The sequence below is a fragment of the Scyliorhinus canicula genome, chromosome 3 (genome assembly GCF_902713615.1).
Source record: "Scyliorhinus canicula chromosome 3, sScyCan1.1, whole genome shotgun sequence".
NCBI lineage: Eukaryota > Metazoa > Chordata > Chondrichthyes > Carcharhiniformes > Scyliorhinidae > Scyliorhinus > Scyliorhinus canicula.
Window position 1 is genome coordinate 237189573 of NC_052148.1, and position 15455 is coordinate 237205027.

At 46.0% G+C, this 15455-nt stretch overlaps 1 protein-coding gene across 3 annotated transcripts in view; it reads left to right on the forward strand.

The window, feature by feature from the left end:
* intu (inturned planar cell polarity protein) overlaps positions 1–15455 on the forward strand; it is a 119691-nt gene that overhangs the window by 59087 nt on the left and 45149 nt on the right. For all 3 annotated transcript variants that reach the window (XM_038792406.1, XM_038792403.1, XM_038792404.1), the window contains exons 5-7: positions 10139–10257; positions 11211–11300; positions 14556–14633. In XM_038792406.1, coding sequence (XP_038648334.1) covers positions 10139–10257; positions 11211–11300; positions 14556–14633 — 287 coding nt within the window. The remainder of the gene's footprint in view (positions 1–10138; positions 10258–11210; positions 11301–14555; positions 14634–15455) is intronic.

Sequence of the window (15455 nt, forward strand, 5' to 3'; positions counted from 1 at the left end):
AGGTTGAGGACAGCGAAGGGGTTGGGGTTTATGGAAAGGATGGAAATAGATAACCCATGGAGGTTTAAGAACTGGTGGGGGTGGGGGGGGGGGAGGGATTACTCCTTCTCGCATGTGATGTTGTTGGGGGTGGTGAGGGCGGAATATGCGGGAATTGTGATTCCGATCATGCGCCACATTGGCTGGAGATGAGGCTCAGCAAGGGGCAAGTGCAGAGGCCGGGATGAGGCCTGGATTCAGGTTTGTTGGCGGATAAAGGGTTGTGTGAAAAGTTTCAGGTGCAACTCATCTGCTTATACAGGTCTCATCTGCCCCAGAAAATATTCCAATGATTCAGGCAATTGAAGTCCTCCCTACTGCACCATCCCTCTAGCCACACATTTATCTGACTTATTTTCCTATTTCTATACTCACTAGCTCATGGCACAGGATATAACCCCGATATGACAACATTAGAGGTCCTGTTTTAAACCTTCTGCCTAACTACCTAAATTCAGGGCCTCCTCCCTTTTTCTACCTGTCATTTGTATCAACGTTTACTATGACCTCTGATTGATAACCCTCCCTTTTCAGAATACCCTGTAGCCACTCCAAGACATCCTTGCACCTGGGAGGCATCATACCAGTTCAGAGTCGTGCTCACAGCCATGGAAAATGCCTGTTAGTTCTCCTCAGTACTGAATCCCCTACCATTATAGCTTGCTTTGTCTTTTTCCTCCTTGCTGTCCAGCAGAGCCAACTGTGGTGCCACAGACTTGGCTGCTGTCCCTGAGAGGCCACCTCCCCAACAGTATCCAAAACAGTATATTTGTTTTGCAGGGAAAAATAGCCATAGGAGATTTCTGCAATGCTGCCTATCACTCTTGCTCTGCCTGGTGGTCTCCCATTCTCTTCCTGCCTGTGGAGTCTGAGCCTGCGGAGTGACCACATATCTGAATGTGCTATCCATGATACACTCCGCATTGCGGATGCTCCACAGTGTCTCCCAACTTCACTCCAGATCCGAAATTCGAGCTTCCAGAAGCTGCATCTGGAGACACTTCCCGCACACAAGATGGTCCTCGGAACTGGAAACTTTCCTGGTCTCCCACATGGAGCAAGAAGAGCAGACCACGGCTTGGAGCTCTGCTGCCATATCTTACACCTAAGTTGAATTAAGCCCTTGATATTAAATAATTTTAACTAGTATTAACTAATATAATAACTTGGATGTTGCAAATTTAAACAAAACAGGGTTGGCGGACTTAACGTATTCAGACTCCCAACCGCTTGTTGGGGATTTGCAACCACTGTCCCGCCATACCACTATGGTTCTCCACAGTGGGAGCCAAACCTGCTTGTGGGGGGAAAAGGATGCAAGCTTTGACATTAAAACAGCACAGCGTGTAGCCCAAGCAAAATATCCCTTCTCACTCATCCCCAGTTAACAAACCCCCCCCCCCCCCCCCCCCCCCCCCCTCCCGGGTCAAGATCAGGGCATTCCTTAGTTAGAAAGCCTTCAATGTATCTTGTGAAGTTTGCACTTTTCTGTGGTAACCCTGCATATATCCTAACCTTGAGTGTAATGTTTGTTGAAGTTTAAACCCTCCTTAGTCTTAACAGCATTCTGGAAGTGTGATCATTTGCCAGAAGACTGTTTATTATCCTATGCCAAAACGCTGCTGTGTTTAAGCAAAGACTACCCGAGACATTGTTCAGTTTATATCTCAATGCAAATCTGAAGGATAATAATGGGGGAAAGATGAACTGTACAGGCTTGAAGATAAGTTTCAAGATTCTGCTTTACTGCAGTGCTTTCTTTTAGGTTTCTTCAAGTAGAATTAAATGTTTTAGGTTTTGGAAGAGTGCCCTTGCTTCTGCACTTTTCCTATTTGTATACTGAACCATCAGGCTTTTTATTTGTTTAGGACAAAATGACGTGAAAGCTAGAGTTGAATAACAGCTTTGTCATCATTGAAAAGTGCAGAGCAGAAGGACAAGAAAGAATGAATGAAGGACCTTTGACACACTTTGTCTCCAGTCCCTCTGGGAAAATACTGTTATTCCTTTGAACTTTGTTCCCTGTAACAGAGATGCAAAAATGTTTCTCTTTACTGTTGGAGGAATTGTAATGGTGAATACTGGAAGTTAGGGTTAACAAGAGGTTCTAGGAAGGAAACTTTGCCCATTCAGCTAGTTGCTCCTTTCCATAATTAAAAAAAAATTGTTGTAAACTCTGAACGAATCTTTGCAATCTCTCCCCCTTCCCTGCCCCCCGCATTGGGATATTCCCTTGTGTTGAGAACTGAGGGTGGAATGTTGTGGTGGGAGGTGAGATAGGGATCCTATTGCCTTGAAATTAAATTAAATTTACCTCACTAGAATTATTTTTGGTATAAAGACGGGTGTGGTTCACACCAGGCTTAGTATTGAATTGTTTTTATTGCTTCCATTGAAAAATACAGCATGGACATTTTTGTTTTGAGTGTGGTGACTTTTATAACAGTTCCAGCTATATGAAAGCCATTCTTCGAAAGCTTTATCAGTGTGTGATTATAAATCTGCAAAATTCAGTATTTTCATCAATTGCTTTAACATATGTTTCCTTAGAAACCCGTTCAAGTAACAGCATTAATCCTTCTCCACATTAGAGCTGGGTAAATTATATTTTATATCCGTGTTCTTCGGTAGTTTAAAAAGAAGTCTCATTATGCTGCTGCTCGCAAATCCATTGTTAAAGATTTAACACTAGAATGCAGTCAGAAACTAAATTTGAAAATTATTTGAAAAAAGTATATTTTTATTCTCCTTTTTCACATTTTCTTCCAAATTTACAATACAATGTCAATCCCCTTATCAACAACAACAATCCCACCCTCCCACCAAACCTCCAAACAACAGCTGACATGTTAACATAAACAAAAAGGAATCTGGAATCACCCATAATCACCATTAACATATATAGACCCCCTCCTCCCAACCCCCCCTAATGTTCGATGTAATCCAATTCTTGAAAGTGCATAATGAATAACGCCTCCACTTCCTTCATCTTCTCGCCCTGCTCTCTCAACTCAGCCGATGTCTTTGCCACAGCTACCCTCACTGGGGCAATTGCCTCCTCCACCAACAATTTCAGTACGACCACCATCTCCTTCCTCAACGTATCCATGTGCCTCGAAAACTGCTTCTCCAGCTCCACATCCATCACCTCCGTCATCGTTTCCGCCGTAAGCAGTGCGGCCCCACCATGTGGTCCAGCCTCCGCTATCTTGCCAGCGCTTTTGCTGGCCCTCTCTCTCGACAGCGAACCCTCGTTTCCTCCCTTCTTCACAACTGCTCCTCACAGTCCTTTTCGCACCTTTTAGCGACTTATTATCTTTCTTTCTTCAATCCTCCCAAAATTACCCCGGGACCGGTCTTCAAACCTCCTAAAAATACATCTCACGCAGGAGCCACCCAACTTCCCCTCTACATGCCGCCACAGGAAGTTCTCAGATTTGAAAATGATGTGAACGTACTATAAGGATGTATCTTGTCAACTAATTGATTTATAAAACATTTGGTCTGAACAATAGCTCTTGCCATGTTTGTTCAGGAACCTGTGGTATCCTACCATTACTATTTTTTTCTCTTAATTGGATCATCTTTATCGCTGGACTAATGAAACAAAAAAAATGAATTTCCACAATTGAACCAATTCCTTCCAAACACTCTGGGCACGATCTACCCGAATGAGGACACCGTCCTGTAGTGCAATTAGCCGGGTGTTTCCCAGTGCTCAGAGTGCTGAGATACACCATGCAATCTAATGCCCATCTGGGTAGATTGGGGGCCTCAGCGGGGAACTCGCTGCCGAGACCGCACTTAGCCCTGTTCCTGGGCTGGCACCAAGGTAATGATCGAGAAATTATTATCCTTTTGAAGTTCAACTTCTCAATTGGTGCCTAGCTCTGACAATATAGGACCTTCCTCGTCTTGCTTATGCCATGGTACCTAAATGGACCATGACCACTGGATCCTCCCTTTCCACTGCAAGTTCCTCTCCAGACCTGAGCAGATGTCCCAAATCCTGGGACCAGGCAGGCAATGGAGCCATCTGGGCTCTCATTCCTTGCTTCGGAGAACAATATCAATCTCCTTCACTATTCTGTCCCCTACTACCACTGAATTTTTACGTGCTTCCCCCACAGCGCCGGCCCTAGGGTTGCTGGCGCCCCGGGCAAGCTGAACTTCGGCGCCCTTCGGGGGGGGGGGGGGGGGGGGGGGGGCCGAGGGGGGGGGGGGGGGGGCCGAGGGGGGGGGGGGGGGGCCGAGGGGGGGGGGGGCGGCCGAGGGGGGGGGGCGGGGGCGGAGTGAGCCCGAGGGGGGGGGGGCTGGGGGCGGAGTGAGCACGAGGGGGGGGGGGGCGGGGGCGGAGTGAGCCCGAGGGGGGGGGGCGGAGTGACCACCGGCGTGCCTGGATCCATCCGCCATGTTTGTGCAGGGCGGCCTGAGGGAGGGCGGCCACCGCGCATGCGCTGGTTGGCACCGGCCCAACTGCGCATGCGCGGGACCCGAGTCTTTTACGCGGCGCCCCTAGCACATGGCGCCCCGGGCGACTGCCCGAGTTGCCGGTACCTTGAACCAGCCCTGTTCCCCCATCTGGATGGCATCCTGCCTGTACCATAGTGCCATAGTCAGTCAGCTCATCCGCCCTGCAGGTTTGACTCATCCAAACAAGCTGAAAGAACCTCAAACCTGTTGAACAATGGCAGCGGCTGACATTCCTGATCTCCTGCCCTCTCAGTCCCCTTGCGTGCCTCAGCTGCAGGCACACCCACCCATCCCTGACCACTTTCCAAACTAGAAGAGACCCTATCCTAAGGGGTGTGGCACCTCCTGAACCGAAGCATCCAATGTAACCTTCGCCCTCCCTGATGTGTCGCAATATCTGCAGCTCAGCCTCCAGATCAATGACTAAGACGAAGCTCCTCAATCGACAGACACTTACTGCAGACGTGGTATAACCCACTGGTATCCAGGAGCTCCCACATGCTGCAGCCTTGACGCACCACCTGTCCTGCCATACTGGCTATTCTATTTAACTATTTATTTTCTTTTAGATATTTATTGATATTCTCACAAATTCCAGTATTAAACCGTTGGAAAATAGACCATGACCACTTACTGGATATTCACCAGATGCTCGTTTCCTTCCCTGTAGTGGAGCAGAGACCACCTCCTATAAGGTGAAAAAGTTAGAAAAGGCAAAGGAGTACCCCCCCCCCCCCCCCCATCTCATCGGACTTCCTCTTCTCATCAAACTTCCACACAGTTTTATGGTTCACTCCGGGGTGGGGGGAGAACAACCTTGATTTGGAGGCCAGTTTTTTTTTTTATCAGTCCCTGTCTCGTTTATGAAGGGTTAGGTGGATTGGCCATGCTAAATTGCCCGTAGTGTCCTAAAAAGTAAGGTTAAGGGGGGGGGGGGGTTGTTGGGTTACGGGTATAGAGTGGACACGTGGGTTTGAGTAGGGTGATCATTGCTCGGCACAACATCGAGGACCGAAGGGCCTGTTCTGTGCTGTACTGTTCTATGTTCTATGTTCTAAGAGTGGAGCCGGGGCTGAGTGAAGGGTGGTTGGATAAGGTTGGTAGGGTTAGTTTAGTCCTCAGAGATAGAGGATAGCTCCCCAGTTAGAGCTAATCCATTTCGGGTTTTCCTTTTGGATTTTTAAAATGTTATTTGAATTTACGAATCCGTTTCTATCCTTTGGTCTGGGCAGATTTTATATCCTGAGGGGACTGGGTTCCTTCTGACCCTGCTGGGAGGTTGAGCTTTTCTTTTCTTCCGCTTGGGTCTCTCTCTTTACTCCTCCCTTGAGCTGTCAGAACGTGATGATTAGTATTGGTGTATGCTGAGGTGGGACTGATTATTGCTGTTGGTTTGTTGAGGAAGGAGGTTGCTCTTGGTATCCTTTCTGCAATGATGGTCACTTTGAGCTGGGCTGGATGTCCCTTCCTTCGTTTGTTTTTCTTCGTCCAGGTGAGCATTGTGTTGGTTCTTATTCTGATTTGGTTTGGGGGGCGCCTTTTCCTATTTCCCGGGGGGGGGGGGGGGGGGGGGGAGAATCGGCCCTCTCACCCAGACTGCCCAGTGTCTTGACTGTTCTTGTTCTCAGACTGCTGCCCCCCACCCCACTCACCCCGGCTGGGCTGGAGTAATTATTCTCTTTCTATTAGTATGTTTGGGGACTGTGCCTTGCCCTGGATGGGGTTGGAAAGGTGCAGGCTCAGCGGGGGCTGTGTTTTGCTTCACTGATGCATGGGGAAGGGCTGAATTCTGTGCCTTGCTGGATATCCTGTTACCTCCCTAGGGGTGGGACATCTTCTTGTTGATTGAGTAGCCTGTTCTCCTCCTCCTTTGTTGCGTACTTGGCGGGAGCTAGAGAGGCAAGGGGTCTGGGTCGTGTCTTGAACCTTTGTTGTCAGATGTGTTAGTTCTGGTAGTGCTGGTTCTTTTTTTCTCTCTTGGGAAACCTTAAGGGTTTGAGATATAGAACATAGAACAGTACAGCACAGAACAGGCCCTTCGGCCCTCGATGTTGTCCCGAGCTTTGTCCGAAACCAAGATCAAGCTATCCCACTCCCTGTCATTCTGGTGTGCTGCATGTGCCTATCCAATAACCGCTTGAAAGTTCCTAAAGTGTCCGAAGCCACTATCACAGCAGGCAGTCCATTCCACACTCTAACCACTCTGAGTAAAGAACCTACCTCGGACATCCCTTCTATATCTCCCACCCTGAACCTTGTATTTATGCCCCCATGTAACGGCTACATCCACCCGAGGAAATAGTCTCTGGACATCCACTCAATCTATCCTCTTATCATCTTATTAACCTCTATTAAGTCGCCACTCATCCTCCTTCACTCCAGTGAGAAAAGCCCTCGCTCCCTCAACCTTTCCTCATAAGACCAACCCTCCAATCCAGGCAACATCCTGGTAAATCTCCTTTGCACCCTTTCCAATGCTTCCACATCCTTCCTATAATGAGGTGACCAGAACTGCGCACAATACTCCAAATGTGGTCTCACCAGGGTCCTGTACAGTTGCAGCACAACCCCACGGCTCTTAAACTCAAGCCCCCTGTTAATAAACATATGCTGGGTTAGTTCTGGTAGTTTTAGCTCTTTTCTCCTTGGGGAGACCTGGAAGGCAAGATCATAATCCTTGCATGATTTTTTTGGAAATTCTCTCTTCACAATTGTATGCATTGAATTTGGTTCTGCCCTGAGCCTGTATTGTGGTTTAGTTGCGTTGTGTGGCACGTATGTAACTCCACTTAGAGCTGCTGTTTCTGGGTATTTTCTTTTTTTTCTGTAACTGTGGGTATGACAAATCAGTTCTTGGCTCCTACATGGATGTAGATGGGTCTGATATCCAGAAAGAGGAGGCTGTGCTGGGTCAATGGTGCCAATGGCACTGTTGGAGTTGAGGGGGATGTACCTTATTATGTGCCAGATCATGGCGCTGGAAGTATCTCCTGATTTCTCACAATGATTGGGGGTTTTTGCGGTATGGGAGAGTGTGCACCATTTGTCATGTTTTTATGATATCCTGTTTCTCCCTCTGTCTTCAGTAGGGTAGCACTCTGAATGGCATGTTAGTGATTAGCACTGTTGCCCCAGTATCAGAGACATGGGTTCAATTCCGTCCTTGGGTGACTGTGTGGAGTTTGCATGTTCTCTGTGACTATGTGGGTTTTCTCCAGTTTCCTACCCCAATCCAAAGATGTACAGGGTAGGTGGATTGGTGCTAAATTGCCCCTTAGTGTCCAAAGATGGGCAGGTTAGATGGATTGTTCATAATCAATGCGCAGGGTGACGGGGATAAGACAGGGGAGTTGGCCTAGGTAGAGTGCTCTTTCAGAGGGTCAGTGCAAACTCAATGGACCAAATGACCTTCTGCATTGTTGGGATTCTATGAGTGAGACGAGTATCTAGTTTTGTCAATATTGAACTAGTTATAATGTTGTTCTCCTTTTCCATTCTGTACTTATGTATGTTAAGCATTTTTTCTCTTTGCTTAGGGCAATTTATTATTTTGGAACTTTGTTCCGTTACTTTCTTAAAAATGTAAAATCTCAATAAATATATATAAAAGCAAATTACTGCGGATGCTGGAATCTGAAACCAAAGAAAAAATGCTGGAAAATCTCAGCAGGTCTGGCAGCATCTATGGGGAGAGAAAAGAGCTAACGTTTTGAGTCCTGATGGCCCTTTGTCAAAGCTAAATGACAAAGTGGGAAATATTTATACTGTGGAGTGAGAGAATGAAAGATGAGTCAAAGCCACAGAAACTAAGGGAACAGAGTGCTAATAGCCACAGAAACCAAGGGAAAGAATGCTAATGGCAGTCCCCAGGGAGAACAAAAGGTGTTAAGTTTTCATCCCATTTCATTTTAACTGTCGTTTACCATTTCTTTCTTTCTTATCTTTCTATATATATTTAACCCCCCCCCCCCTCCATCTTATCCCCCTTTCCTTTCAGTCTCTCCCCTTTGCTTCCCCTTCCTCTCCCCCTCCTCCCACATCTACATCTGTCACAGTTTACCCTCTGATGTTAGCTGCTCTGCAGTTTGGCCATTCACACCTTTTGGTCTCTCTGGGGTATGTGCAGACTCCACGCAGACAGTGACCCAAGCCGAGAATCGGACCTGGGACCCTGGAACTGTGAAGCAACAGTGTTAACCACTGAGCTACCATGCCGCCCACCACGTGATGGTGGAAGTCTGGAACTTGCTGCCTGAAAAGATGGTGGAGGCAGAGACCCTCATAACATTTAATAAATATGTAAATGTGCGCCTGCAATGCCATAGCATACAAGGCTATGGGCCAAGTGTGGGAAAATGGGATTACAATAGTTAGTGGTTTTTGACTAGCGCAGACATGATGGGCCAAATGGCCTTTTCTGTGCTGTAGACCTCCAGGGCAGCACGGTGGCACAGTGGTTAGCACAGTTGCATCCCAGGTTCGATTCCCGGCTTGGGTCATTGTTTGTGCGGAGTTTGCACGCTCTCCCCGTGTCTGCGTGAGTTTCCTCCGGGTGCTTTGGTTTCCTGTCACAGTCCAAAGATGTGCAGGTTAGGTGGATTTGCCATGATAAATTGCCCTTAGTGTCCAGAAAAAGGTTAGGTGGGGTTACTGGGTTATGGGATAGGTTGGAGGGTGCTCTTTCCAAGGGACGGTGCAGACTCGATGGGCCGAATGGCCTCCCTCTGCACTGTAAATTCTATGGTAAAATTCTATGACTTTATGACTAAGTGGCACCTCTATATTAACAAGCTTTCAGTGCTTTTTAAATTATTTACTTTCCTCTAAAACAATGTTTGTCCGTATGAATTGGTTCGTTCTGTGACCTTTCTGAAGTTTGGAGCAGAGTGTCAGTCAGGCAGGACATGGTTGTTCCTTTGCTAGTTAGAACATAGAACAGTACAGCACAGAACAGGCCCTTCGGCCCTCGATGTTGTGCCGAGCAATGATCACCCTACTTAAACCCACGTAACCCAACAATCCCCCCATTAACCTTACACTACGGGCAATTTAGCATGGCCAATCCACCTAACCCGCACATCTTTGGACTGTGGGAGGAAACCGGAGCACCCGGAGGAAACCCACGCACACACGGGGAGGACGTGCAGACTCCACACAGACAGTGACCCAGCCAGGAATCGAACCTGGGACCCTGGAGCTGTGAAGCATTGATGCTAACCACCATGCTACCGTGAGGCCCCATCCATGCTACCTTTTACATCATAGCTTTTAGTGAACCAGCTTGCAACAAACCCAAATGTTTAGAAATTCAGGTGTCTCCTCTTATGTTTCATGATTCAGTGCTTGGGGATGTCCCAACTTGAAATACTGACTAACATCATTGACTGGAACTACATCATGCTGATGCTTAGGTAACATTAAACTGGATGTATTCCTTGTACATTGAATATTTGTGTATACCTTGAAAATTGAGGCCTTAAACTGCAAAAAGTGTTGAGCTAGTTATTCTACAAAGCACAAAAAAAGTTTTAATATGTGGTGCAAGTGGTGAAGTACAATGCTAATGTTAGCAGTTACATTTTGCATTTAGCTGTTATGATGTGAAGCATTTCTTATTTTCCAACAGCAAGAAATTCTTTACCAGTATCCAATGACGAACATATCCCAAAAGTTGAAAAATGTCCGAGGAATATTTCTTACGCTCTGTGACATGCTGGAGAATATAACTGGGGGACAAATTATCAGGTGACCCAAAGCATGTTATTTAATTTGTAGAGTGAAAAATGTTGAGCCGCTGTTTGTCAAAAGTTACCATTATTTTAAAAATAAATTATATATATTCTTTTTCTATCAGTGATTCTCCAGTCAACCATCTGAGCTGAAGGTGCAAATATAGTGTAATGTGTTTTCTCTACACTTTGCTACATGTTTTTTATTCTATTTAACATGCTTTATTTCTTCAATAATCACAAATTTCACTATCCATGAGGTATGACTTCTTTCTTCTCCCAAAGCCAGGTCTTAGCCATAATACCACGACTTCCACCACAGGTAGAGCAAAGAGGCAGGCCTCTCCACACCAACTGGAAAGGGGATGGAACCTGGTGCTGTTGCCACCAATCTGATCCATATCAGTCACTCAAATGAACCAACTGGTTTAGCTCAGTTGGCTGAACAACTGTTTTGTAATGCAGAGTGAGGTCAACAGCACAGCTTCAATTCCCGTACCGGCTGAGTTTATTTCTGAAGGCCCGCTTTATCTATCTCCCCTCCCTTTGCCTGAGATGTGGTGATCCTCAGGTTAAACAACCACCAGTCAGGTAACCCTTAACCCTTAGGTAACCCCGGATCTGGGGACTCCACTCCTGCCCTATTTCTCGTAGTTTATCATCTCAGCGGCGGCTGGCAGCTTCCTGTCCCTGCTCTGTGCTCCTACTCACTCTCTGTTTCTTAGGTCTTTGGTGGCTGTTCTGGCATCAGAACATGGTAATGGCTGGCCTAGAGTGCAATACAGGAGGGGCAGGACCAGGATCAGAGTGCAAATGACATAAAACTGAAAATGGCAACGTAAATTATTTTTTAAAAAAAGGTTTGAAAGAATAAATTACAAGAGTGAGGACCTGCTGTATATAACTAAAGAAAAACCACCCAAAATAAAAATTTTTAAATGGTTTACTTTGTGCAATTCCTTTGGATAGTTCGTCATTGCTGCTGGATGGAAAACTGATTAATGTCGGCTATTGGAAAGAAGGTAGCAACCTACTGCTCATAGGACTACCAGCTGAAAGGTAAATTAAAAAGCTTTTGGTTAATGTTGTAGAAACATTCTTGGAAGAATAATTATTAATTCATATTGGCCTATGCTGTTTTTATTTTTCAATTTAGCTCACCAAAAGAATATTTCTAATTGCATTCAGCAGTTCGGAACCCAGAAATTCAGGTTGATGTGCAAATATAAATATGTGGTTTACAGGATTTGGCTTTAAGTAGCAGGAGAATGTTGAATGATTTGTGGCGCTTATGAAAGAAAGACTGCCTTTTATATTGTGCCTTTCATGCCCCAAAACACTTCACAACCAATAAAGTACTTTTGAAGTGTAGTCACAGGTGTCATGCATGAAGCAGATTCTTGAGTTTTTAAGCCAGTTTCAGCTCCTGCCCCATTGCCTCTCGAGTTCCCCAAGGATCTATCCATGGCCCTTCCTATTTCTCATATATCTACTGTCTCTCAGCGACATCATCATCTGAAAACACTGTCAGGTCCTACTTATAAGATGCTCATTCTGACTCGCCACCACTGCCTCTCTCAACACAGCCACTGCATCTGATTTGTCATGCTGCTAGTGTTAGGAAACCCTGGGCGAGTGCACATTCGATTCCAGCCCCACAGACCCCGGAGTCCCAACATAAATGAATTAACCAATAATTCATATTTTCCGGAGATCTTTAACCCTTGACTGCACCAATGAGTTATAGACAGCAGATTTAGAAGTAAAACATTTACAAACTATTTATTCATAAAAAGGAGAAAAGATGAACATATAAGGAAATAACAGGATAACCATCTGCCAAACTACCTAATCCCAAGATCCTGTCTCACCCTCTGCCCAAACACACAAGACAAGCACCAGGTAAGGTTGCAATGATTCTTAAAATCGTCCAGCACAGAGAGAGAGGGAGAACGAGAGGGGGAAACTTCAGGGTCCTTGTTCGCTGGCTGCTTAACAGAACTGAACAAAAGATGGCACTCTCCAGAAGAGCCCTCTTCCCTGAAAGTTTCTGACTGGCTTCACTAACCACAGGCTCCAACATGAGAAGGTTGAAAATCTTAAATGTGGGGACAATGGAGACATGACATTGGAGGGGGCGTCAGTGTGGTCACCGATCTGTGATAATCACCGGTTTGTTCCCGGGGGTGGGGGTGCTGGACAGGGGCTTTAGGAGGTGGCAGAGGGCAGGGATTGAGAGATTTGGGGATCTCTTCATTGAGGAGGGCTTTCTGAGCCTGGAGGCATTAGAGGAGGAGTTTGAGTTGCCAGGTGGAAATGGGATTTGGTACCTACAGGTACGGGACTTTGTCCGGAGGCAGGTTCCTAATTTTCCTCGCCTCCCCCTGAGGGGACTACAGGATAAGGCAATGTCTAATACGGGGGGGGGGGGGGGGGGGGGGTCTCGGAGATATGCAAGGAAATGATGGATTGGGAAGGGGTCCCAATCGGGGAGGTGAAGAGGAAGTGGGAGGAAGAGTTGAGAGGGGAGTGGGAAGTCGGACTTTGCGAAAAGGCTTTGAAGAGAGTCAATTCATCCTCATTGTGTGCCAGGCTTAGCCTGATCCAGTTCAAGGTGATTCATAGGGCCCACATGTTGGCAACCCGGATGAGTCAGTTTTTTGAGGAAGTGGAGGACAGGTGTGGATGCTGTGGGGGAAGCCCAGCGAATCAAATGCATATGTTCTGGGCGTGTTTGAAGTGAGGGGATTCTGGCAGGGATTTGCGGATGTCATGTCAGAGGTCCTGGAAGCGAGGGTGACTCCGAGTCCAGAAATGGCAATATTTAGGGTATCGGAAGATCTGGGGGCACAGGGTGGGGGACGGAAGCCGATGTTCTGGCCTTCTCCTCCATGGTGGCCTGGAGATGGATTTTGCCGGGATGGGAGGGGACTCGGAGCCTCCAAAGTCAGGAGTGTGGGTTAGCGACATGACAGGGTTTCTCAGGCTGGAAAAGATTAAGTTTGCCTTGAGAGGCTCAATTCAGGGGTTCGCCCAGAGGTGGCAGCCGTTCATCGACTTCTTTAAGGAAAACTGAAAGTCAGAAGAAAGGGGGGGTGGGAAAGAGGGGAAAAGGGGGGGGGAGAAAATGGGAGGCATGGCAGTGTAAAATAAGGACAGGGAATCTAATAGACAGATAGTTAGGAGCTAGGGCAGGAAGGTAGTTGGGTATGTGATTGTGGTGTGGTTGCGTGTGTCGGGCCGCTAGGTTGTTTAGAATGGTAATTTGTTAAATTTGTAAAACTGTGAAAATTACAAATGCTTCAATAAAATATTTTCTGAAAAAAAGAAAATCTTGTGTGCCCTGATTGGCTGCTTTGCCAAGTCTATCAAACAACATCACAGATTCTGCCACAGAACATAAAGGGACTGTTTCGGACCAGCTCATCTAAAAGGGGGTTTGTCCCAGTGTCCAAAGACCACAATTTAAACAGAAAACGCAAAGGCTGCAGTAACTTTGGAGCAACCAACCCTGAAGTACAGGCAGCAGGACGGGTATTAAAAGAGAACACAGGACAGGCAGACAATATCCTAACACTAGTCCAACATCCAGTATTGAATGGGCAGAAATTTCTTCAGCATAAATCTTAAGAAGATCAAAGTCATTGCTTTGGTTGGCCTCCCACCTAGTGCCTTCCATAAACTCAAGCTCATTAAAAACAAATCTCTACTGCCAAATGCTGATTTACACAAAGTCCCCCTTGCCTATCTGCTCTAAGCGTATAGCCCAGCATTGGTTCCTGGTATACCAATATTTCAATTGTGAAAGTTATCAGCCTTGTTTTCAAACATGATTTCCCCTCTTCCTATCACTGTAACCTCTAGCCCTATAATGCTTCGTGAATTCTTCATTTCTCCATTCTGGCCTCTTGCACATCCCCGATTTTCATCATTCCACCGGTCATGTCTGGAACTTCAGCTGCCTAGCCCCTAAACTCTGGGAATCGCTTCCTTGACTCTCCACTTCCTGATCTCTCTCCACCTTTTAGACACTTCATAGGCATCCATCTTTGACCACATTTTTGATTCCCTGTCCCAATGCCTCCTTATATGGCTTGGTGTAAAATGTTATTTGATTCCCTACTGTGAAATGCCTCGATGTTTTGCTGCATTACAGGCGCAATATCAATAGGGGTTATTGTTACCCATTTCTCCTCCACCCCCAACAAAACAAACAGAAGTTTTTGCTGCTATTTTTCCTCCAGTACAAGAGCTATTATAATTCATTCAAGCATGTGCACATGCTAAATTGACCGGTTGTTCTCTCCTTCAAAGGGTACCGCTTCCACAGCTGAGGAACATGATCCGGAATGTAGTGAGAACCTTGAAGTATATGTACAACTCATTAGACAGGCAAGTACTGAAACAAAGTTGTTACAAGCACCAGATCGATAGTAAATTTAAAACCTGATTATAGATATTAATTCATAGTATAAAATGAAAATATCTTGAGGCTCAAACAAACAAAGAGCTTGATTGAAAGATGTTAACACTACAGGCTACTAACGTACACTGCCCATCTGCCTGTGCAAACAGCTGATGATGTCATATGATCAGCCTCTTAAAGTGCCCTGTTCCACTGCAAGACTGCTAGTGAGGAAACACTAGAAATAGCATGAATACACAACAGGTGGGTTTCTGAAATCTGTGTGGAACATGCCAGGTGAAAGGGATTCTGATCTATGGGGAAGCCTGTTCTGGAGTGGGGAATCTTTTGACAGGTAAGTTTTAAAAACTGTTGGTGACTTCACATATCATAATTGAGGTACTGTAAGGAGTAAGAGCCAATGTCGGTTACTGAAGATGGGAGTGGGACGTGGTGCAGGAAAACATGTGAACAGAATTGCTGGACTCAATATGATTTCAATGGATGGTGAGAATGTCAGAGTAGCAATGAGAAAACTGGAATAATTGAGTTTGGAGTTGGTTAGAGGAACCTCCAAGGGTTTCAGCTCTGCATAGGCTGAGGTAAAGACTAAGACAGTCAAGATTGCAGATGTAGAAATAAGTGCTCTTTCTGCTGGAGGGGATACCGATCAGAAACACCTATTTGGAGTTGAACAGAATACAAAGATTGCAAATGGTCAGCCTAAGGCAGTGACTGGAGAAAGGGTAGAAGTATTGCATTGAGCTGATTATGCTTTTCCATGGATCGGCATCGAACCTAAATAACAG